We start from the raw sequence: 23,769 nt of genomic DNA, 5'->3' as shown, positions 1-23,769 counted from the left end.
ACAATTGGCCCAGCGTCGTCCGGGTTTTGCCGATGTAGGCCGTCATTATAAATAAGAATTTGGTCTTAACTGACTTGCCTAGTTAAATAAAGGTTAAATGTAACATTTAAAACATTGGCATCCTATGACGGTGTCACGTTGAAAGTCACTGAGCTCTTCAGTACGGGCCATTCTACTGCCAATGTTTGTGTATGGAGATTGCATGGCTGTGTGCTCAATTTTATACACCTGTCAGCAACGAGCATGGCTGAAATAGCCCGAATCCACAAATTTCAAGGGGTTTCCACATACCTTTGGTGATGTAGTGTATCTTTCAATGTAGAAAATCTAAGTCTGCTTCACTCATTCATACAGTTGAAGTTGGAAGTTAACATACACTTAGGTGGGAGTCATTAAAACTTGTTTTTCAACCACTCCACAAATTTCTTGTTTAACAAACTATAGTTTTGGCAAGTCGGTTAGGACATCTACTTTGTGCATGACACAAGACATCATTTGAGTCAATTGGAGGTGTACTTGTGGATGTATTTCAAGGCCTACCTACAAACTCACTGCCTCTTTGCTTGACATCATGGGAAAATCAAAAGAAATCAGCCAAGACCTCAGAAAATAATTGTAGACCTCCACAAGTCTGGTTCATCCTTGGGAGCAATTTCCAAATGCCTGAAGGTATCACGTTCAACTGTACAAACAATAGTACGCAAGTATAAACACCATGGGACCACGCAGCCATCATACCACTGAGGAATTAGACTCATTCTGTCTCCTAGAGATGAATGTACTTTGGTGCGAAAAGTGCAAATCAATCCCAGAAAACCAGCTAAGGACCTTGTGAAGATGCTGGAGGAAACGGGTACAAAAGTATCTATATCCACAGTAAAACGACTCCTATATTGACATAACGGGGCGGCAGGGTAGCCTAGTGGTTAGAGCATTGGACTAGGAACCGGAAGGTTGCAAGTTCAAACCCCCGAGCTGACAAGGTACAAATCTGTCATTCTGCCCCTGAACAGGCAGTTAACCCACTGTTCCTAGGCCGTCATTGAAAATAAGAATTTGTTCTTAACTGACTTGCCTAGTTAAATAAAGGTTAAATTTAAAAAAAAATTATAATAACCTGAAAGGCCCCTCAGCAAGGAAGAAGCCACTGCTCCAAAACCGCCATAAAAAAGCCAGACTACGGATTGCAACTGCACATGGGGACAAAGATCATACTTTTTGGGGAAATGTACAATGACTCCAAGCATACTTCCAAAGTTGTGGCAAAATGGCTTAAGGACAAGAAAGTCCAGGTATTGGAGTGGCCATCACAAAGCCCTGACCTCAATCCCATAGAAATGTTGTGTGTGGAACTGAAAAAGTGTGTGTGTGTGTGTGCAAGGAGGCCTACAAACCTGACTCAGTTACAGCATCTCTGTCAGGAGGAATGGGCCAAACTTATTGTGGGAAGCTTGTGGAAGGCTACCCGAAATGTTTGACCCAAGTTACAATTTAAAGGCAATGCTATCAAATACTAAATGATACTAATTGATTGTATGCAAACTTCTGTCCCACTGGGAATGTGATGAAAGAAATAAAAGCTGAAATAAATCAATTCTCTCTACTATTTTTCTGACATTTCACATTCTTAATTAAAGTGGTGATCCTAACTGGCCTAAGACAGGGAATTTTACTAGGATTAAATGTCAGGAATTGTGAAAAACTGAGATTAAATGTATTTGGCTAAGGTGTATGTCAACTTCCAACTTCAACTGTACATATTTATCGCAAGATTGTTTTGAGAACCCCCTTTATCCCTCGTACAATGGCTTCGCCGAACGATCAAAGGAAAAATGTGAATTTAAGGTAGCCTCGACATATTTCAGCATATGTTTAACCAGACACAATCGGATGGAATATCATCTAATTGATCCTCTATCAAATCCTGAATCAAAAGCCTCAGTCACAACATACCAGACACTGTGAATTGAACAGCAAACGGTCATTCTCTCCCCCTTTTCACCATTTATCAGTTCTGATTAAAAGAGCTGAGGTCTGGCTGTTGCACCCGTGGCGTTGGAGAAATGTTCTTTGTGTTCCTGCACATGAGCACACCCCTGGAACACCGTATCGACTGGGAGCCGAACAACAAACAAGCAGCTCAAAGCTGACCCCTGTGGCGCACCACTGCCTCTGATCACCATACACATGGAGACACAAAGACAACACTAATTAATGGGGAGAGGTGTGAGGTAGGCAGGGGGTGGAGAAGGCCACTGCCTGTTATTCTGTAAGGGTAATGATGACCCTAGTGCTTATCGTGTGGCACAGTGCAAAGGAAGGTCTTAGGGCTTTCGTCACGTCTCTCATTGAGAGAAGGGAGGGAAGACAGAGGGGGAAGAGTGAGAAAAGGTAGAGAACTCAAAGAGAACCAGGTAATAGAGAGCTGTACGTTAGAGAGGGAAGGGAGATTGGGCAAGGAGACAGAGAAAGAGGCCAGGAATGAGCGGAGGGAAGGAAGTGAGAGAAAGCGGGGAGACTGAGGGAGGAGAGAAACCGAGAGAGCAGGAGAGAGAGCAGGGAGGGAGAGGAAAGGTAGAGAGTGCCCCCAAGTAGCAGAACAAGAGATGAAAGCTCAGTGTGCCTTGGTTACAATGGGCACCAGATCAATAGAAAAGCCATTTTCTCTGTGTCTCTCTCTCTCTCTGTGTGTGTGTGTGTGTGTGTGTGTGTGTGTGTGTGGAGGAGATGGACGGAGGGAGGGATTCAGGGTTGGGGAACAAGGTTAACTACAGGTCAAGAAGCATGAGATGTGGCATGTAACTGGGATTATTGACTGATCTAGTGTGTTTTGTTTTTGTTTTGTGTGTGTGTGTGTGAGTTGGTGCTTGCACATTCTTGCTTACATTCACCCCTGTGCACATGTGCGCTTGTGCATGCAGGTGAGTCTGTATTCATGCACCTGACAGTGAGATGTTCTGTTATTGGCAGGTATCCTTTCATCCTCAATAATGCACCTTGTTATCAGCTGGGGATGTTAGTGCACAGCATTTAGATTTATCCGTAACTAGAGATCCACCTGCAGCCAATTCATGTCCCATGAGTTAAACACTTGTCATTGGTCAATGCTGTGTCGGTCTAGGCTCTCCAATCAAAAATCGGTTGTTTCAAACCCCCCCCCCCACCTAAAGGGAACAATGTTTTAACCTGGGGAGGTAAGATATAGTATCACCTGATCCTAGAACAACATACACAACTTGTCAATTATTAAACATAAACATGTGTCTGTCGGTGTACCTTGCTGATTCTGAGACGGGGGAAGACACAAAATGGTCACCGACCAGTGACGTTCAACGAGTGACAAATTTATGATTTCAGGAAGGTGGCGGAAGGGACTAGGAGTGGGATGATACCCTTTTGTTTATACCGTACAAAGTTGAAAATGAGGAAGCTCTTTCTTGAACTGGAACTTTAGCCCGGCTCAGGTTCTGCTATAAAGTGTTAAGGGATTTGAGAGAGTTCCGATGCAGGTGAAAGTCGTTGATCTCATTAAGAAAGGAGACACTTACCCTGACACATCGAATGCAATTATTATCTCTGCAGCCCTCATCAACTTTTTATAGGGATGCGCTTCAAAGCTGTTCGTATGCAACTCACCTGGTGGCAATCTGTATAGAGAAAATCACTGGATTAGCTTTTTGATTCATTAAGATAAGGACACAGAGAGAGAGAGATTGGGGCTTGATCTTTTCTTTGTTGAATTGACAGCTCTCTCTTGCAAAACAAAATGTCATGTCAATGAGACAAATTATCCAATTATCCAATATTATTACTATTATTGTTGTTGTTGTTGTTGTTAATATTACATTAGAAGTGTGGGCTATGTTAGGGCACTGACACAACAGGTATGTAACATTCAGGTTTGATGGATCCTGATCTCGTGTCAGTCTGTAGTCCAGGCTCTTTTATGGTGTGCTGTTTTTATCAGGTGTTGTTAATATCAAACTGTTCTTAACAGGCTGTTTAGCACTTTGTTATTTTGTCAAATGCCTCTTTCTAGAACTCTCATCAACTTCGAGAGAGGAAAGAACATTCATTATTGTTCTCAAGCACATTGACCGAAACAATTTGACGGCTTGGTACGGAGAGTAAAAAATATGGAATTTCCCACCAAATTGCCATGGTTAAAGTGGTTTGTGAGAGCCAGCTTAGTGGTGTGTTCTGTTTGAGTTGGCATCAGCAAACCTCTCCTGTCGCTGAGGCCTCTCAAGCGATAAGGTCTCTAACGTATCCACGCCACACTTTCTGTTAACAGACTTTGCACTCGTTTTCCAGTCCTGAGCAAACACACCCCAGTCAGCATTTGTGTGCTGTTAAAAGGCCATTATGGCTCCATTACCTAGGTCTGCTCCGGGGCCTACACTCAGGCTGCAGCCACAGTCCAGGTCTGTCTGTGTCCGCCCTGGCTCCAGATCCTCCTGACCTGTCTGGGTTTCCTTAGCTGACCCTCTTCCCTGCCTGTCAGTCTGTCACTCCACCCCGTCCGTCCATCTGTCCTTCCCCTCTTCTCGGAATAGAATTAAACCAACATTAGCTGGGATATTCTAATCAAGATCTCTCGTGGTGCTGTCGCTGTGGTTCTCTTTCACTGAGGACAGGGTGGTCTAGGCCTAAGGGTCGTCACAGGGATGTGAGAGGCTCTCTGAGCATATCCCAATGCAGGTGAATGTTTTCTCATGCTGGAGAAGGTTTCAGGCCACGTGGGTGTATATATCTTTTTTGATCCACTTGAACTGCGTTTGCTCTTTAAGCTCAAGGAAAGTGTGACCAAAGTCTGTGGGACCGACATTATGAAACCAAAACTGTGTGCTCAAGTAGTCAACCTTGAAACCCGGGAAAGTCAAAATAGCTAAAATGACTCGATTCAGATATTGAATTTAATTCAAAAGCAACTGGAATAAATTGTTGAATGTCTTGGCTATAAAAGAAGGGAAAAAATAGAGGAATAGACATGGGTCTTCTACCTTTTATCAACAAGCAATTCCGTTCAAGATCTCCACCGTCTTGCCTCTTTCAAGAAAATTGAATGATTTCACCATAAGTCAATTATTACTTATTTCATGTTTGCGTCTTGGTTCTGATTGCATTTGTGACCTGGCCCGTCCTCTGCCTTTTCTAACGGACGTGCTGCTGCCTTGCCTATGCTGCAGCAGACTGCATTAGTCTGTCCCAGGGCTGATTGGGTTAAGAGCTCTATGCTCTTCTGTTCTGGCTGAAGGAGAAGAGGATATGAGTGGGTGCTCCTGGCTCCCTTCGCTCCATCCGTCGATCGCTCGTTTGTCTGTTCGTTACTAACTCCATTGTAAAGCTCCAAGGGTCAGGATGTAAAATGAAAAGTGAACCACAACATGCCAGAGAATTAGATTTTCTTATGGGCCTGTTAAAGGTTTTCTTGTCTATCAGACAAGACTGCGAGGGATGTTGGACACCTTATCCAGATAAAACAGGGCCTGCTCTGTGTACTTTATTCGTTTATTGTTTGCTGCTTGCACTTTAACAACATAGACTGGGAGAGAATTCCTCTGTTTTGTCTCTCTTTCTCTCTCCCGTCCTTTGTTCCTCTCTCTCTCTTTATATCTACTGGTAACTGACAAAATAATGGAAACACTTGAATACATGAGGGATACAATGTACAGTACATTGAAAGCAGGTGCTTTCACACAGGTGCAGTTCCTGAGTGAATTAATCAATTAACATCCCATCATGCTTAGGGTCATGTATAGAAATGCTGGGCAGGCCATTATTTAGCTACATTCTTTCGCTGTGCCTTATGTCAGGCCGTATATAAGAGGCTGATGGCTCAGGCATTTGTCTCGGTGGCTGGGGCTACCACTAGCTGGTACAGCGGGCACTAGACCCTGGCACTGCCACAGCAGAGCTCCTCGCCACTCAAAAGCGTTGATTGTTGAGAGCCACCATTCATCACTGGGCCAGTGTTCTCTGCTTTGACACCATTGTTCAGATTCTCTCACTGTCTCTGTCTTTATCTCTCTGTCTTTCTTTCTGTATTTTCTTTCTTTCTCTTCTCTTTTTTCCTTTCTCCTTTTTTTCTTTCTCTCTCTCTGTCTCTGTGTCTGTGAGAAAAGCTAAATGTGAGAAGTAGTTTGACAGTGAACTTGCTAACCCATAAAGTTGGTGCACTACTTCTGGCCAGAGTCTCCTATCAGGCAATAGAGTGCCATTTTGGACACATACTAGGTTGATATCCATCTGACCAAGCGTGTGCTTCACTGGAGGGACTGGTCAACAGGTGCAGTATAGGACCTGGGTCCACGTAATGCTTCCACAGAGAGAGAGAGTGGCCGATAGTGAAATGTACAATATAACCGAGAATGGTCGGCAATGTCTTATTGAGTCATTCATTCAGTGATGGGGCTACATGCATTGTGTGGGAGTTTGTGTGTGTATCGCATGTGTGTGAGTTAGTGGGTCCAGAGTCCCAGGGTCCACCTCATCTTGCCTTGACCATCTGGCTGGACAATTAGGGAGTGTGTGAACAGCTGGTGATGGATGGACGATGGCTATTGTAGAGGAAGGAATGGACATCCGTCACTCATCACTCTGGGAAAGCATTTGGACCTAGTGTAGCCCACTGCTTCAAGCATGCTTTACAAATAAAGCTGTAAATCCCCCCCCCCCCCCCCCCCCCCAAAGTCGACAGATTTCTGATGCTTCTTCCCTAACAAACTTGCCAGAGCGAGTCACATAGCTTTTGACGATTGCTTTCTGAACTTTCCGTGAACCTGTGTGATAAGATAGTGTCTTCAGGAAATTGAGCGAGCAGTGTTTTTCTGTCCTGTCAGTACTAGTACGGATGGTAGATTCAGATATGTATAGATGGTCTGTTTTTATGGTGTTTTTCTGACTCTCCACTTGACACAAGCACTCAGGATGATGATGTAATTATGCGAGTGGTCAGAAAGCGTATTGAACAACGTGATGAAGCTTCGTAGCAATTTGACTCGTAAACTCATGGGTACATTCGTAATGGCTATCTGGTATGGTGGTGCAACAATTTCCATGGTAGTGTAGAATATGAATTCAAATTATGTAAACTGATGTGGCTCATACAATGGAATGTCTTTTTCGTAATGCCAGTAGAGTTTTTAAAAAAGACTCCATCTACAACAAGAGTCATAATCAAGCCATATTTGATATATGGACAAAAAGCTTAACGTAATTTTTTTGCACCATTTTGTGAATTAGCATAGAAAAGTTGCAGTATGAGATATTCCCAAGGTATCTTTGAGCAAAACACTCACTTGGTAACACCCCCATCTGTAAAACCTGTTAGCGAAATCAATGCAGGGATCCAACCGGTGTGTCATTCTAAGTTAAAGTACATGTAATAAAACAAATCCCCATCAAAATCCTTCTGTCTGGTTGTGTCCGAACACAAACGAATGAGACCCCACCTTGGAAAAGGGAGATTCTAACGAACACGATGGTGTTCTCTATGACCCCCACAAGTGTCACGGGATGCGTCTGAAGGTAACTGGTATGTTTTTTTTATTTATTTTTAAACGAATGGAAGTATATATATTCTATGAATATGTATAAAAAAATTACAAAATAAAAAATATAGATTTATATATACACACACACACACAGTTGAAGTTTGAAGTTTACATACACTTAGGTTGGAGTCATTAAAACTAGTTTTTCAACCACTCCAAAAATGTCTTGTTAACAAACTATAGTTTTGGCAAGTCGGTTAGGACATCTACTTTGTGCAAGTAATTTTTCCAACAATTGTTTACAGACAGATTATTTCACTTATAATTCACTATATCACAAATCCAGTGGGTCAGAAGTTTACATACACTAAGTTGACTGTGACTTTAAACAGATTGGAAAATTCCAGAAAATTATGTCATGCTTTAGAAGCTTCTAACCGGGCTCGAACCATCACTTCTTTACCCATCACTCCACAAAAGCCGCGGCCCTTGCAGAGCAAGGGGAACCACTACTTCAAGGTCTCAGAGCAAGTGATGTCACCGATTGAAACACTATTAGCGCGCACCACCACTAACTAGCTAGCCATTTCACATCCCTTACACTCACCCCCATTTTGATCTCCTCTTTTTCCACAGCAACCAGTGATCCAGGTCAACAGCATCAATGTAACAGTATAACTTTAGTCCGTCCCCTCGCCTCTACCCGGGCTCGAACCAGGGACCCTCTGCACACATCAACAACTGACACCCACGAAGCATCGTTACCCATCGCTCCACAAAAGCCGCGGCCCTTGCAGAGCAATGGGAACCACTACTTCAAGGTCTCAGAGCAAGTGACGTCACCGATTGAAACGCTATTAGCGCGCACCACCACTAACTAGCTAGCCATTTCACATCCGTTACAGAGTCTTGAAAGCCAAAGAACACCATCCCAACCGTGAAGCACGGGGATGTCAGCATCATGTTGTGGGGGTGCTTTGCTGCAGGAGGGACAGTTGCACTTCGCAAAATAGATGGCATCATGAGGAGAGAAAATTATGTGGATATATTGAAGCAACATCTCAAGACATCAGTCAGGAAGTTAAAGCTTGGTCACAAATGGGTCTTCCAAATGGACAATGACCTCAAGCATACTTCCAAAGTTGTGGCAAAATGGCTTAAGGACAACTAAGTCAAGGTATTGGAGTAGCCTGCTCTGTCAGGAGGAATGGGCCAAAATTCACCCAACTTATTGTGGGAAGCTTGTGGAAGGCTACCCGAAACATTTGACCCAAGATAAACAATTCAAAGGCAATGCTACCAAATACTAATTGAGTGTATGTAAACTTCTGACCCAATGGGAATGTGATGAAAGAAATAAAAGCTGAAAGAAATAATTCTATCTACTATTATTCTGACATTTCACATTCTTAAAATAAAGTGGTGATCCTAACTAACCTAAGACAGGGAATTTGTACTAGGATTAAATGTCAGGAATTGTGAAAAACTGAGTTTAAATGTATTTGGCTAAGGTTTATGTTAACATCCGACTTCAACTGTATATAAGTCAAAAGTTTGGACACACCTGCTCACACCAGGTATTTTCTTAATTCTTTCCTTTTTCTACATTGTAGAACTATAGTGAATCATCAAAACTATGAAATAACACATATGGAATCATGTAGTAATGAAAAAAAGTGTTCAAGCTGTCTTGTTGACAGCTTTGCACTCTCCTAGATTTAGGACAGAAACTTCAAAACCTTGTTTCTTATGATTCATTTTTTGACTGTCCTCTTTGCCATTTAGGAATATGTTATTCAATGATTTTCTATGGGCTTTAGTAATCAAGGACAACATCTATATTTTTATCAAATAATTTTTTTGACTCTTTTTTTATTACCTAAAGAGGTCCTTAAATTGAAAATGTGATTTGACCTTCTTAAAACAACTCCATATGTCAGCTTAGCACCCCCTCCTCCCCCAACATCTTAGACTTTAAAGAATGAAACATAACGTAAAGAGGAAATGGAATGAAGCAAGAAGAAATGAAGCCCACGTTTTATATGTTCATCTAAAGCAGGATAATGGTGGATTGTGCTCGGGGCGTAACAAAATCCATTGTCACCGACTGGATTTACTCCTTTTCCGTTTAAGTTTGCCATTGATCCAGGACAATGGTGGTGAGAGAGGAAACTAACTAGTGTATTCTATGGGCATACTGTAAATGGAGGCTGCGTTAGCCCACATTCACACAGCAAACAGCTGTCTTGTCTAGGAGATGGCAAGGCAAAGTCCCTGTAAATACGCACACACACACACTGTGGATTGATCAATAGCAACCTGTTGATGCTGTATCTGCCTGCTCTGTCCTGTTCTGTGCTGTTGTTACCTAACACCTTTTACTTGAGAGAGGAGAGATTATGGGCTAGAAACCCCATGAGAGAGAGAGAGAGAGAGAGTAAAAGACAGCGAGGGAGAGAGAGACGGGGAGAATGAAAGAGAGTAAAAGACAGCGAGGGAGAGAGAGACGGGGAGAATGAAAGAGAGTAAAAGACAGCGAGGGAGAGAGAGACAGGGAGAATGAAAGAGAGTAAAAGACAGCGAGGGAGAGAGAGACAGGGAGAATGAAAGAGAGTAAAAGAGACGGAGTAAAATACTGAAAGAAAAAGAGTCTTGAGAGAGAGAATGCTCTGAGTGAGATGTTCTTAGCCAGTAAACAGATCAGTTCGCAAAGCTTTGGCCGGTGTTGACAGAAGAGTTGAGGTTCTATCATCGCTGGCAGTGGTGCCAGCCTCACTGGGACTAGATCAGATTACGATGTAAACCTCAACACTGAGTGCATGCTGAATAGTGAAGATTGGCACTACCACTGACACATTTTTATCATCAATTTTGTCCTGGGTAAAAGCTGATATCACATACATGCTTTCATTGTTCCCCATAGGAGAACCCTTTTTGGTTCCAAGTATAACCCTTTTTGGTTCCAGGTAAAAGCTGAACCAAAAACCCTCTGTGGAAAAGGTTCTACATGGAACCCGAAAGGGTTGTACCTCGCACCAAAAGTGCGTACACAGGTTTGGTTGAGCTATTATTTCTGACGTACACATGATTCCACATTTGGAATGAGCAGTTGTAGGAAGTGAAGATCACAGAAGTCATGCAAGGGGCTTGGCGGTTCAAGGACCGAGGCGAAAAATAAGGGGTTTAGCATCTGTAGCATCTCCTCTATCTGCCACTGAGAAATCTCCGGAGGACAGCCTGTCCATGAATGCCTGACGAGTCTGAAGACAGAGGGTCATTCTCCCCGGGGCCTGTGGGCGGAGGTCCGGGATCCATGATGAATGCTGTGACAGAGTGGGTGGTGGCAGTTTTTTACTCCTGGGTGGGTGGTCTGGTCAAGGGCCACATAGCTGCTTCTTAGAGGAATATTTCCCGTGCCTGGGTCCCACCACTATGGGTGGATCCTAGCTGGCTCCTTGTTGTCGTTACAGACCCTGGTCCACCAGAAGGCTAAACCGTCCTCTGCACTACAGGGGCCCATGAGGGGAGAGGAGAGAGATTGAGATCCAAGGCCCACTCGCTGCATTTTTTTCCTCCCCTCTCTTGTCTGTTTGTCACTGTGGGTTGTCGCTTCTCCTTCTTCTCCTCTCACTCGGGCACTACAGAGCTTCTTGTTATGGATTAGTCATAGCTTGGTAAATAAGCACATATTTAAAGTGAACTCTTAGAAAAAAGGCTTCCAAAAGGGTTCTGCGGCCATCTCCATAGGAGAACCACTTTTGGTTCCAGGTGGAACCCTCTTTGGAAAGGGTTCCACATGGAACCACATGGGATTCTTTTAAAGGCTTCTCTGACTTTAAAGGGTATGGAAACAGCCGAAGAAGCCGTTTTGGTTTTAGATAGCGCCTTTTTTTTTCTTCTAAGAGTGTAGATCAATAACAGGCCTGATTTTGAAGTGGTCCGTCTCCCCAGAGAATATGTACTGTGACACGATGAGTGGCTGTGTGCTTTTCAACCATTTCAACCCAGGCCTATCATCTGTCTCCAGCCAGGCCCTGTGCCTGCCTCAGCCTGCCCTGTGACGGACACGTTGCCCGTGAGAGCCTCATTAGATGTTCTCATCGGAAGAGCAAGAGATCAAGAAAAGTGAGCGCAGCGTGTTACATTGCAAAACCCCGAGCAGCTCTGTAGAGACCTTTCTACCCCCCCCTTCAGTGTTCTGCGTCAGCCCGCCCATTCATTTCCCTTTCATGTTGTTGACAAGCACCAGTGTTTTATCATCCCCCGCTATCTCTGCTACTGCATCTTTTCTTGGGGAGAGGGGTAAGCATGGCTGTGTTAATGTAATGAAGGGGCACGCTGTGGATAAACCGCCTCTTTTTTTTTTCTCTCTCTTTCGATCCCTGTATCTCACTTTTCATCTGGCTTTTTTTTTTGGGGGGGGGGCTCTTTGAGTCTTGTTTTCCCCAAAGATGACGCAAATGTTTACTTGTAGGGTTTTTGCTTTGGGCCTGCTTTCGACATTCCAGTGCCACTTCGTTAGGGCCTTACAATGTACAGTATATTGCGTATAAAGTGGGGCTGACGTTTGTGACACAACTCGTTGTCTTACAGCAATGTAGTTAATGAAATGTAATCGTTCACAATTGTTGAACGGCGGCGTGGCGATGCGCTACACTTGTCCTGAGCATGCGACTCAGAGCTTCCCAATAGAAAACAGAGTGAGATTAAGCTTGGTTATCTGTGGAGGGAACCGTGCTCTTAACTTACTTGCCAGGGAGAGTGTGTTGAGAGAGACTTTATTTAATCAGCGTTCCCGCCCTGATGATTGAATGACTGACGATATGTGTTATTAGGATGAAGTGGAGACGGTGGCCCGGTGCAGACAGATTCTGATTGCACCTGCAACTAGTGGCCGAGCCTAATGGAGACCGAGAGTCCTGTTCAGGTCTCTGTCGCAGTATTGCTGTCAGGGAACCAAAGACAAAGCACTAAAGGGGTATTCCACCTCAAAATCAAAGTCAGTCAGATGTGTTTAGACATTTTTTAAACGCAGTCTAATATCAAGATGACTATCGTTCTAAACTTTATTCATAACTGTATTATTATTATTATTATTATTAGATGGACAATGCAAAACTATAAAACTGTACGTTTGTTGGAGTTTCAATATGCAGAGGTGTTTCAATGTGAAAGCATGTAACACGCACCTAGATAACCGCACCTATGGATTACCTTTCCCAGAGTCACAGAGCGAGGGGAAAGGGGTTAGACAGATTATTCAGCGTTTTTTTTGTTGTGTTTGCCAAGCATACAAGATGCGAGGTGACTTGTCATCATACTGTAAGTGCAGTGGAAAGGGCTTATCAGAGCAACGCTAGTAGTTTTGTTTTGCTGAGATAGTGGGTTTGATGGTAGTTGATGATGGAGGTGATGGAGCGAGATGGCTCTGTAACATAACAGGGCCACTGCCGGGAGGAAATACGTCTGAACAGTTTGCTCATATTGGGGAGCTGCTGGAACACCAGAGCACAGGCACTGCTTTCATCATCATTTTATAACATCAAATCACTATGTCTTTATAGCATTGTCACAGCAGCACAAACCTCAACCACGTCTACTGGGGAAATATCTCTCTCATCCTCTCTCTCATTCTCTCTCCTTCCTTTTCATACTATATCAATGAATCTCTCTCTCTCTCTCCTGATCTTTCTTTTCTCTGTCCTGCTCTTCTAGTCTCTCATATTCCATGTTGTGAGGTGTAGGATCGCAATTACAGTTGCCTTTCACCAAGGTGACAAGGGATGTTTGGTTCTGTGATTTGTTCACTGGGAAGGTCTTAGTGACTCCTAGAGAAATAAGGAAAGATGTGCTGGTGGCATCCTGGTTCCCCAATGGGCTTTGAGCTTCGGTTGAGACCAGCCGTCCTTTCATCCTTTTACACAATCATATCTAAGAGCAATTTGTTTTAGTAAGTAAATAGCTTCCGCTACAGAAAACCTGCTTTCATGGTAGATATTTAATTTCAGTGTTGCCAGTTCAAGTGCCTGTGATTTGTCGTTGCAGCTGACTCGAGCAGTATGGCTCTACCTCCATGTACATCATTCACACAACTCTAACAGTCTCAGCGTCCGTGCTTTAGTTGTACTCAGATGTACGCGTCTCTTTGATCATAGAATCTGAAGATTTGTCAGTAGATCCAGATCTGGAAGTTCGGTTTGGTTCTCCAAATTGCAATTTTTTTATATATTTTTTAAAATGTTTTATTCTAAATGCTGTGATATCCTTCCATCTGAACGCCTTGTTGATCCATTTTGAGTTATTGTTGAGGTCTTTCTCGAACCCAATGGTCTGCTCAAACCGGCTCAAACCAACGCCTGCCTTGCAGTTGCTCAGGCGTCAGATAAGTGTCACTGTGCATCGGGTTGAAAATCCATACTTATAGGAGTTATTTTAGGGACACTGGCCTCCTTGTCCCACATAAATAACTATGCGGCTCTGACAATAGACCACTGTTGAGGAAATATTAGCATGCGGATTCCACTGTTGTTTTTTCCTACACCATTTCGTCCAGTATAGTGTCTACATTGTTCTTCGGGGAGCGCTGTGCTGCATGCCCAGTGCTCCGGTAGCTAGCTAGCATGGTGGCTTCTGTCAGAAGGGATAAGTTACAGGTAATGCCGTAGATCTCAGCGTCCCACTGATGGCCTTAGTGTCCATTCGCACATGTGGAAAACAAATGGAGAAACGTGTTAATTAGAGTGTCAGCGTTGGACATTCAATGACAAATGACTGACCTCGGGATATGAGTACCACCCTGCATCCATCTGCTGGCCTGGCTCTGAAGCTAAGCAGGGTTGTTCTTGGACGCGAGACCAGATGCTGCTGGATCTGGTGTTGAGGGCCAGTAGGAGGCACTCTTTCCTTATGGTCTAAAATATATATATTTCCTAATGCCCCAGGGCAGTGATTGGGGACATTTCCCTGTGTAGGGGTGCTGTCTTTCGAATGCGACATTAAACAGGTGTTCTGACTTTCTGTGGTCACTAAAGATCCCATGTCACTTATCTTAAGAGTAGGGATGTTAACACTCGGTGTCCTGACTAAATTCACAATCTGGCCCTCATACCATCATGGCCACCTAATCATCCCCAGCCTCCAATTGGCTCATTCATCGCCCTTCCTCTCCCCTGTAACTATTCCCAAGGTCATTGTTGTAAATGAGAATGTCTTCACAGTCAACTTACCTGGTGAAAGTATTCCTGTACAGGAATGTGGAAAGTATGCCATTATAATTCCAAGAGAGTTATTGGGCTTGTGGTGGGGGGTTTGGGGAAGGATATGTGTGTGCTATGTTACTTTTATACAGTATTAGAACTGTAAGGAACTTTTGGCATGGACTGAGGGAGGAGACAATGAAACTGTTTTGATAGTACCGTAGGTAATGTCCCTTGCTAACAATGTATGGTTTTCCCAGGTGCAATAATCTCCTAGCTATGCATTTGATCTGTGTTCTAGATCTATTACAGGGCATGTCACTCAGGATCCCTTCTCTGTTGAGTTTATCTGGCAGAAAGGGCAGGGTCTTGTCAAAGGGACTCATTGTGCAGGGCCCTTGTGCGCCATGCAGGCCCCATGGTCCAATAGATAACCCTTGTTGTTTCTGCGCAGGCCTGGGTGAGGCAGATGTGAACCCGAACAATGGCTGCCCCTCTGAGAAGGCGTCGGCGGCGACTGACTCCACGGGCACTGAGGGGCCCAGCAGTTCCTGGAACGAGGCCAGCACAGCTGATGCTGACGATAGCACCGCGCCACGCCCCCACCTGGTCCGCCTCTTCTCCCGAGATGCCCCGGGCCGCGAGGACAACACCTTCAAAGACCGCCCTTCTGAATCAGATGAGCTACAGACCATCCAAGAGCACAGCGGAGCGGGATCAGAGTGCGGTTCAGAGGATCAGGATCTAGACTAAGTTTGTTTCTTTGCCCTCGCTTTCTCGATCTTTAATACCCCCTTCGCTCTTACCTGAGAGACCGAACCCCACTTACAGAGATACTAGCAGCATTACCCAACCCTAACCACCGACATGGCAACTGCAAGCTCCTCTGGACTGTCTAGCCTGGGAAGGAAAAAGAAGGCCCCTGGCCTTATGGATCAAATTGGGAACTTCTTTGGAGGGGACAAGAAGAGGAAGAGCAAGGTGAGGAAATCAGAGAGTTTGATTTGTTTCAAAGATACACCTCTAAAGTACCATGTTTTATTTTTGTGTTCAGTCTTAATTTGAGGGACTAATGTCTGACTTATGGTTTTGGCAGATTGTGATCTGTTTTTGTTTTTGTTTCAATTTGCTTAGATTTGATGTCATTTTTTTTTCTTGTGATGTACCAAAGTTTATGACATTCTCCTGAAATTTGCTTCTTTGCGAATGAATAGCATTGAAAGCTACATTTACACTGGATAACTGATTTGGGTGTGGTTTGAGATTGGTGTAACGCAAAGAGGCTTTGGCTTAAAGTCATTGGACTAATTGTTCTGTGATTGTTAGTACCACAATAAAATGTCATTTAAATGTTTTATTTTACATTTTATTTCAGTTATAGCTTCAAAGCATATGTGCTACTTATATGTTCATAGTTGTGGTACAGGACAGGTGAATGATTGAATTGATCCGTGTGTGTGTGTGTGTGTGTGTGTGTGTGTGTGTGTGTGTGTGCTTTCATTCCAAATATACTCTATGCTTAACTCATAAATATATCTAAAACTGGAGCCATTTTAAAGTTGTGTATCAGGTATTTTTAAGAGAGAGTAATGATTCGGGAGATTTTATGGGGAAAATTGGAATAAATGTCATATGTCAGCACCCTTACTTGGATGTATTTTGGGAGAGACTGGTATGATTGTTAGGCTACCAATTTTCCTGATTTCTCAGTCTTTAGTAGTTAGCCATTTTAACTGTGGATAGTCCATGGTGGGGAACTATAACCTAAATGCCTTGCATGGACCTCCATTGGGTGTGGAGAGACTAGGATTCTCTCACTCCTTCTTTACAAAGACAGCTCTAGCCCATAATATTTTACATAATCCAACATAAATAATATACTATAAACCCATTTATCTCGGCTAATCCTTATCCTATATGGGTTTATGTATAATTCAAGATGCTGCGTTGTGTCGTCGGAGTTCAGATAATATATGTCATTTAGGGGACGCTTTCATCCAAAGCGATTTACAGTCATGCATACATTTGAAGTATGGGCGGTCCCGGGAGTTGAACCCACTATCCTGGCGTAGCAAGCGCCACCTGGACCCAGATGTGTGTGTGGATAACTGTTGCGGTACAGTGAGAATAGTTGAGCCCACATTGCCATGTTTGTCTCGCTCTCTCTCTCTCTCTCTCTCTCTCGATCTCTCTGTGATATACTAAATGCTAAATCCCAAAGCCTCTCCTTTGAGCTGGTGACGAGGGATGTAGATAAATTGATATGGCAGCCCAGTGCAGTGCACATTTCAGTCTGCTTGGCACTGTTTGTTTATCAGTTGTCATCTAAAACAAAATGTACTGTATATTTCAACAGTTATGTGTTGAAGTTGGTACACTGTATTGAAGAGAGAGTTCAAGTCCAACTCCGTTATGCTGTCCAGCTCTGCTTCACTCTGGGGATTGGGAGTGACTTCCTCATTGGTTCAGAGAGGAGAATGGTAGTTTGAGATGGTGATCCAATAGGTTGCAGAATGTGGACTGAACTGTCTCAACAATATGCATTCCTCCCATGCCTTTGTAACAACTTCAGAGAGGACAAAAATCTTTTGACCGTTGCATATTTGAATTAAATCCCAGATCAAAGTCATTTGAGCAGTTTTTGTTTTTCATTTCGGGAATTATTTGGTTGTGTGCATCGTAAGATGAGATTCTTTCACGTTTTAAACATCATTGGAATGTGCTGCTAAAATATCTGCCACGAGTGAAAATTTCAGTGTTTGCCTGTCAAAATTGAATGAACAAAATTATTGTAAAAGAGCCAGTATTAGCTTTTTGTTTTTATCTATTTGTTTGAATTTAATTGTCACCGCTTTCTGTTCTTTCAGGAAATTGTACGTTGTTTTCTACATCAGAGTAGTGGAGTTGCCTTCAGATGTGTGATAAATGTTTTGTATTTCAAATATATGATCCCTAACTCTGTTGCCTCGAGCAGAATTTTTTTTCTTTCTGCACTGATCAAAGTTTAAAAAAGGATAAACAGGTTCAACATTTTTTTTTTTTATCTTAAAAGTCCAATGTAGACGTTTTAAAAAATCGAATATCAAATAATTTCTGGGTGACAGTCAAGTACCTTTACTGTGATTTGTTTTCGTTTTGGTCAAAAGAAACAAATTGCTTCTTAGCAAAGAGTCATTTCTCAAGCAATAATTTAGCTAGGACTATGTGGGAGTGGTCTGAGTGGCAGAGTTATTGGCAGAGAAGTTTGGAACTGTTTCTTATTGGTCTATTAACTAATTGACTGCCTGGTAATCCTACCAAAACAGGCTTAAATTTCAGCCTGTCTTTTCAAACAGCTCTTCCACTAAAAGGGAATTGTCATAATTTTCACAGTATTATTTATTCCAGCCTCATAGCGTGGAAATATACACTGGGTGTACAAAACATTAGGAACACGTCCTTTGGAGGGTGGACTATTCTTGATACACACGGGAAGCTGTTGAGCATGAAAAACCCAGCAGCATTGCAGCTCTTGACACACTCAAACCGGTGCGCCTGGCACCTACTACCATACCCCGTTCAAAGGCATTTCAATATTTTGTCTTGCCCATTCACCCTCAGAATGGCACACACACTACAATCCACATCCCAATAGTCTCAATGCATAAAAATCCTTCTTTAACCTTTTACTGCAGTTGGCTAAATCAGGGTCAGTGTTTCTTGATAGTCTTAAACAAATCTATTTTGAAACTAAAGTATTACACCTCACACACATGGTTATGGGCTTTAAAAAAAGAAGACACCTGTACCATGTCAGATATAGAGTTGAAATGTATTCAATCTTGAGTTTGCATCCCAATATTACACTTTATATACATCACAGAAGACTGAAATATAACCAAACCTTTTGACATAGAAACACCAGATTTGCAGTTAAATTTGCATTTATTTATTATTAATTAAGAAAAAAATATGAATAACATTCCACCCATGATGCAACTAGGTAATTTGACTGCAGGAATGGGCTACTGTTATTGACTGATATGAATGTTCACTGTTGAGCCATGGATCCTTTTACAACCTGGAGTTATCTCTTTCTGTTGTACATTCTTGTCTTGGTTTCACCTGTATTTTTTGGGGCCTTTCATTAGTTGATTCTGGTTTCGAAACTAGTTCATGGGAATCTGCATGGTGATGTCATATATATATATATATATTTTAAGAAATTTGAAAGATATCACCAAAAAACAAAGACAAAACTGATTTAACCTCAGGAACTGAAGCCAATTTGTTACCTGTCAAAGCTGATTGGTTAATCCGTATTATTCAAAAAGGGGAAGACCTTATTAGACTAATTTGATGGATAAATGAGTGTCTATGTGCAGGCACCATGAAACTGAACTCCATGACAGCAAAATAAGTCAACTTAAATACGGGGTCTATTGAGTAACTTTGTCAGGACTAGGACCCGATAGCCTGAAGAATGTTAAAAGTACAGTACAACAACTGTTTATGATTCAGAACCCAAAAGCTTCTAAGAGCTGAACTCCTCCCGCCAGCTTGATGGAGCACCGCTCAGGTTCACTGTTGTCTTTTTACCCAGACCTGGATCAAATACTATCTAAAATCATTTCAAATGCTTCAGCTGAGCTTGATTGAGCTTGCCTGGCGCAATGGAGCCAATAGAGTAGTCTCAAAAGTGAAAGCCCTGCCCAACTGGAACTCAGGGCAGACTAAAGCAGACGCTAAAAGTATTTTTAAGGAGTTCAAATAGTATTTGAACCCAGGTCTTCCTTGACCCTGTCAGGAACTGTGTTTGTGTGTGTGGGAGTCTGTTTGATCCCAGGGTGGATCCATGGATCCTATTCGATGATCCCTTTTGTAATGCTTTGAGACATCCAACTGATGCTTGTCATTTTGTTTTGTATTTCCTGTGAATTGTAATGACCAACATCTGTTCCTAACCTGATCCTGTTCTGAGCTTTTGGATAAATGGCTTGATTAAACTCTCTTAACAACACTCACCCTAAGCAGTGTTTGTTATGCTTTTTTATTGTTGTTTATTATGTAATGTCACTTTTGTTGTGATGTGAACTTCATTAATCTGATGACTGCTATTTGTTCAATCCCCTATCTATGTTTAATTGTTACCAGATTTAAATGAATCATGAAACAACTAACTCATTAGGAATTTGGGGCACAACGGAAGAAGTTGTTTAACGAGTTACCATCTCCCGAATTAAACTCAAGAAGATATATATGTATATATATATAAGTTATATATCCATAACAGTCACTTATTAATCATTACCTCATCAGTTCTCATTCTGAACAGTCGTTGCTGATTATTCAGTACTACACAAAGTGGTTTAATCATTTCTTTACTAACTAAATAACACAGAATATACACTTACATGAGACAAAAGTCCCTAGTAGATTGACCAGATATGACGGCTTGTTACACATATGGAGAGGGGGTGGGGAAAGAGAGAGAGATAGAGGGGACATTATTCTGGTCTGGTAGGTGAGGTTAAGTTGAGACTAAGTTCTAATCATTCCCAGCATATAGCTAACGTTCCATGCTTTACTGGTCTGGTAGGTGAGGTTATCTTCTGATCTAGTGTTGAGGTTGAGAGTTTCAGCATTTCCGAGACTATCAGCGTTTCCAACCATTTCAACGTGTGGACCATGGTCTCACTTCTTTTGGTCGAGTATGTTAATTCTTAGCGAGTCCTTTTAAGCACTCTGGCCAACGGGGGTGTTCCGTCATCGTCGTACTGAGCGTGGCTAGTCACTGTGCATAGTTTATATGAAAAACAATTATCTTAAACTCTCTTAAACTAAAATCACATTCCTGTCTTAACAAAAATAGTTACATCCATTTTCATATCACATAGACAACATATTGGATGGAAACTAGACTGCCGGCGGGGGTTTCCTTCCTAAGTTACGGTATTTGGTTCATACAGTTTTTAATAACATCACAAAATGAAAAGCAATATGACATTTGTTTTCGACATCTACTCATTGACCATTTCCCACATTCGGATGTTAGAATTGTTTGTTCCAAAGTTCATCTTTGGACGTTAGAGTTTCTGGCATGCATAAGTCTCTTTAGACAAATTGTTGTCATGCCAAACAGTCTGGCCTCACCTCAATCTCCATATCTGATCATGCTGTCATTGATGGGCACAGTGAGAAGTTAATCATGTTTGACATGACAATGACCATAGGATTTGGCAAGACAGCATTAACAGATCTGGGACCAGGTTAATATGCTGAATTCGTTCTTTTGGAAATGCATCTTAGTACTGTCTGCCTTATGACTTTTATTCAACTGAAAATTATATTTCAGTCACATTTGTATTTTAGGCTTTTTTAATTGAACGTATTTTTTGAATTGCTTTTTAATTGAACATCTTGGAAAGCTTATCAAGATACAGTAAATCAGGATAAAACAACAGTGTTTATTTCTTGTTTTCATTTTGTATTCAGGCTAGCAAAGGGGCAAATAACAGCTATTTTCAAAACCAACCGGAATACAAAATGAAAACAAGAAAGTCTGTCTCACTTTTGTCTGTCCCACTTTTTGGAGACCTCCAAGTGAAGTATTGTCATGCTACTTCTCATTGAACCCATTAGATGTTCCTCGTGGTCAACAATGAAAGAGTCAAGGAGTCAATGCTACCTTGTTCTTAATGTGTAAATGTGTAAATTTGACCAATATCTAAGACCCTAATAGTGATAGCCAGAGTCAAGTCAAGTATTCATACCTGAGAGCAAAACAAGGACATGAAACAGAACCTGAACTTGCTCTGAGCACTACATGTATTTGACTGTGGTATAGTTGGTGTTTTGTTTGTTTTAGGATCCAGAGGTGATGAGGACTGAGGAGTGTAGAGCATACCTACTATTACCCTACTTTCAGCTGGCACTGTAAGACAAGCACGGTCAAATGTCAAGAGCTAGGCCTCACTAGACGTCCAGTCCAGTACCCTGGAATTGGATGGTAAAAGAACCAGTTCAATTATGGTTCACAAGATTGTAGTCCCCAACGTTGTCTTGTGATTGTTGTCAGTGTTAGGGAATGACCTAGAGCGCCACTGCTTTCTCATATGACACGTTGTTGTAAACTGTCAATCCCCTGAGGTAGTTGTCCAATTCCTGCTAGCTTCTCTTAAATCGTTGGAGAAGTTGCTGCAGAGACAACTGATGAGGTCATCTGGCAGTAGAAGTACTTCAAAAAGTCTGTCCTCCTGAGACTACGAACTGTTACAGTAGATGTCACTTCAAAGGAGTCAGTCAGTGGCTAGTGGATCTGCAGCCGGTGAGTCTTGTTTGTTCTATGTGAGCAATCAAATCTAAGTCAAATGTAAAGCTGTGCTGGATTGAGGAGCATGCACTATATATTCAGTTGAAATCGGGAGTGTACATACACCTTAGCCAAATACATTTAAACTCTGTTTTTCACAATTACTGATATTTAATCCTGGTAAAAATTCCCTGTCTTAGGTCAGTTAGCATCACCACTTTATTTTAAGAATGTGAAATGTCAGGATAATAGTAGAGAGAATTATTTCCTTCAGCATTGCCTTTAAATTGTAACTTGGGTCAAATGTTTCGGGTTGCCTTCCACAAGCTTCCCACAATAATTTGGGTGAATTTTGGCCCATTCCTCCTGACAGAGCTGGTGTAACTGAGTCAGGTTTGTAGGCCTCCTTGCTCACACACGCCTTTTCAGTTCTGCCCACAGATTGTCTATAGGATTGAGGTCAGGCTTTGTGATGGCCACTCCAATACCTTGACTTAGTTGTCCTTAAGCCATTTTGCCACAACTTTGGAAGTATGCTTGGGGTCATTGTCCATTTGGAAGACCCATTTGCGACCAAGCTTTGACTTCCTGACTGATGTCTTGAGATGTTGCTTTAATATATCCACGTAATTTTTTGATGCCATCTAAGTGCACCAGTCCCTCCTGCAGCAAAGCACACCGACAACACCTGCCACCTCCGTGCTTCACGGTTGGAATGTGTTCTTCAGCTTGCAAGCCTCCCCCTTTTTCCTCCAAACATAAGAATGGTAATTATGGCCAAACAGTTATATTTTTGTTTCATCAGACAAGAAGACATTTCTCCAAAAAGTACGATCTTTGTCCCCGTGTGCAGTTGCAAACCGTAGTCTGGCTTTTTTTTATGGAGGTTTGGAGCAGTGGCTTCTTTCTTGCTGAAAGGCCTTTCAGGTTATGTTGATATAGTACTATTGTACCTGTTTCCTCCAGCATCTTCACAAGGTCCTTTGCTGCTGTTCTGGGATTGAGTTGCATTTTTCACATCAAAGTACGTTCATCTCTAGGAGACAGAACGCGTCTCCTTCCTGAGCGGTATGACGGCTGCGTGGTCCCATGGTGTTTATACTTGACCACTATTGTTTGTGCAGATGAACATGGTACCTTCAGGCATTTGGAAATTGCTCCCAAGGATGAACCAGACTTGTGGTCTACAATTTTTTTCTGAGGTCTGGCTGATTTCTTTTGATTTTCCCATGATGTCAAGCAAAGTGGCACTGAGTTTGGAGGTAGTCCTTGAAGCACATCCACAGGTACACCTCCAATTGATTCAAATGATGCCAATTAGCCTATCAGAAGCTTCTAAAGCCATGCCATAACTTTCTCGAATTTTCCAAGCTGTTTAAAGTCACAGTCACTTGTGTCATGCACAAAGTAGATGTCCTAACCAACTTTCCAAAACTATAGTTTGTTAACAAGAAACATGCAGTTGAAAAACAAGTTTTAATGACTCCAACCTAAGTGTATGTAAACTTCCGACTTCAACTGCATGGGTAAGATCTGTTTATTTGACAGTGGGCAGTTTGTGATTTGTGTGTGTCCACAATAACTCACACACTGTCTCAATAGGATAGGATGTAGTGATAACTATGTGGCCCACATATCCTCCTGCTCCTTAGTAAATAATATATTATTACAATTCATTTATTCCAGAATAAATGATTGACCGTGATCCATTTCTGAAGGAGTCGGCTCCAGGTTTGACCTCCAGCACCTCCGAGGAGAGAGGTTTGACAGTAATTAAATCCTCAGG

The 23,769-nt window shown here is 42.3% G+C and overlaps 1 protein-coding gene across 11 annotated transcripts in view; it reads left to right on the top strand.

Moving 5' to 3' along the window:
• Positions 1-23,769, top strand: part of LOC109864460 (myelin basic protein) — a 64,855-nt gene that overhangs the window by 31,573 nt on the left and 9,513 nt on the right. For 6 of the 11 annotated variants that reach the window (XR_004203387.1, XM_031792077.1, XM_031792094.1 and 3 more), the window contains one exon: positions 15,147-15,673. Coding sequence is in view for 6 of the 11 variants with exons in the window: in XM_031792077.1 (XP_031647937.1) it covers positions 15,560-15,673 (114 nt within the window). In the remaining 5 variants the exon portion in view is untranslated. Of the gene's footprint in view, positions 1-11,572; positions 11,799-15,146; positions 15,675-23,769 lie in introns of those variants that run through there. The other 5 variants (XR_004203383.1, XR_004203381.1, XR_004203384.1 and 2 more) reach the window with 2 other exon arrangements.

Source organism: Oncorhynchus kisutch, linkage group LG2 (genome assembly GCF_002021735.2).
Source record: "Oncorhynchus kisutch isolate 150728-3 linkage group LG2, Okis_V2, whole genome shotgun sequence".
Lineage (NCBI taxonomy): Eukaryota > Metazoa > Chordata > Actinopteri > Salmoniformes > Salmonidae > Oncorhynchus > Oncorhynchus kisutch.
The sequence above is the reverse complement of the archived record's forward strand: the minus strand, read 5'-3'. Positions and strand labels throughout refer to the sequence as shown.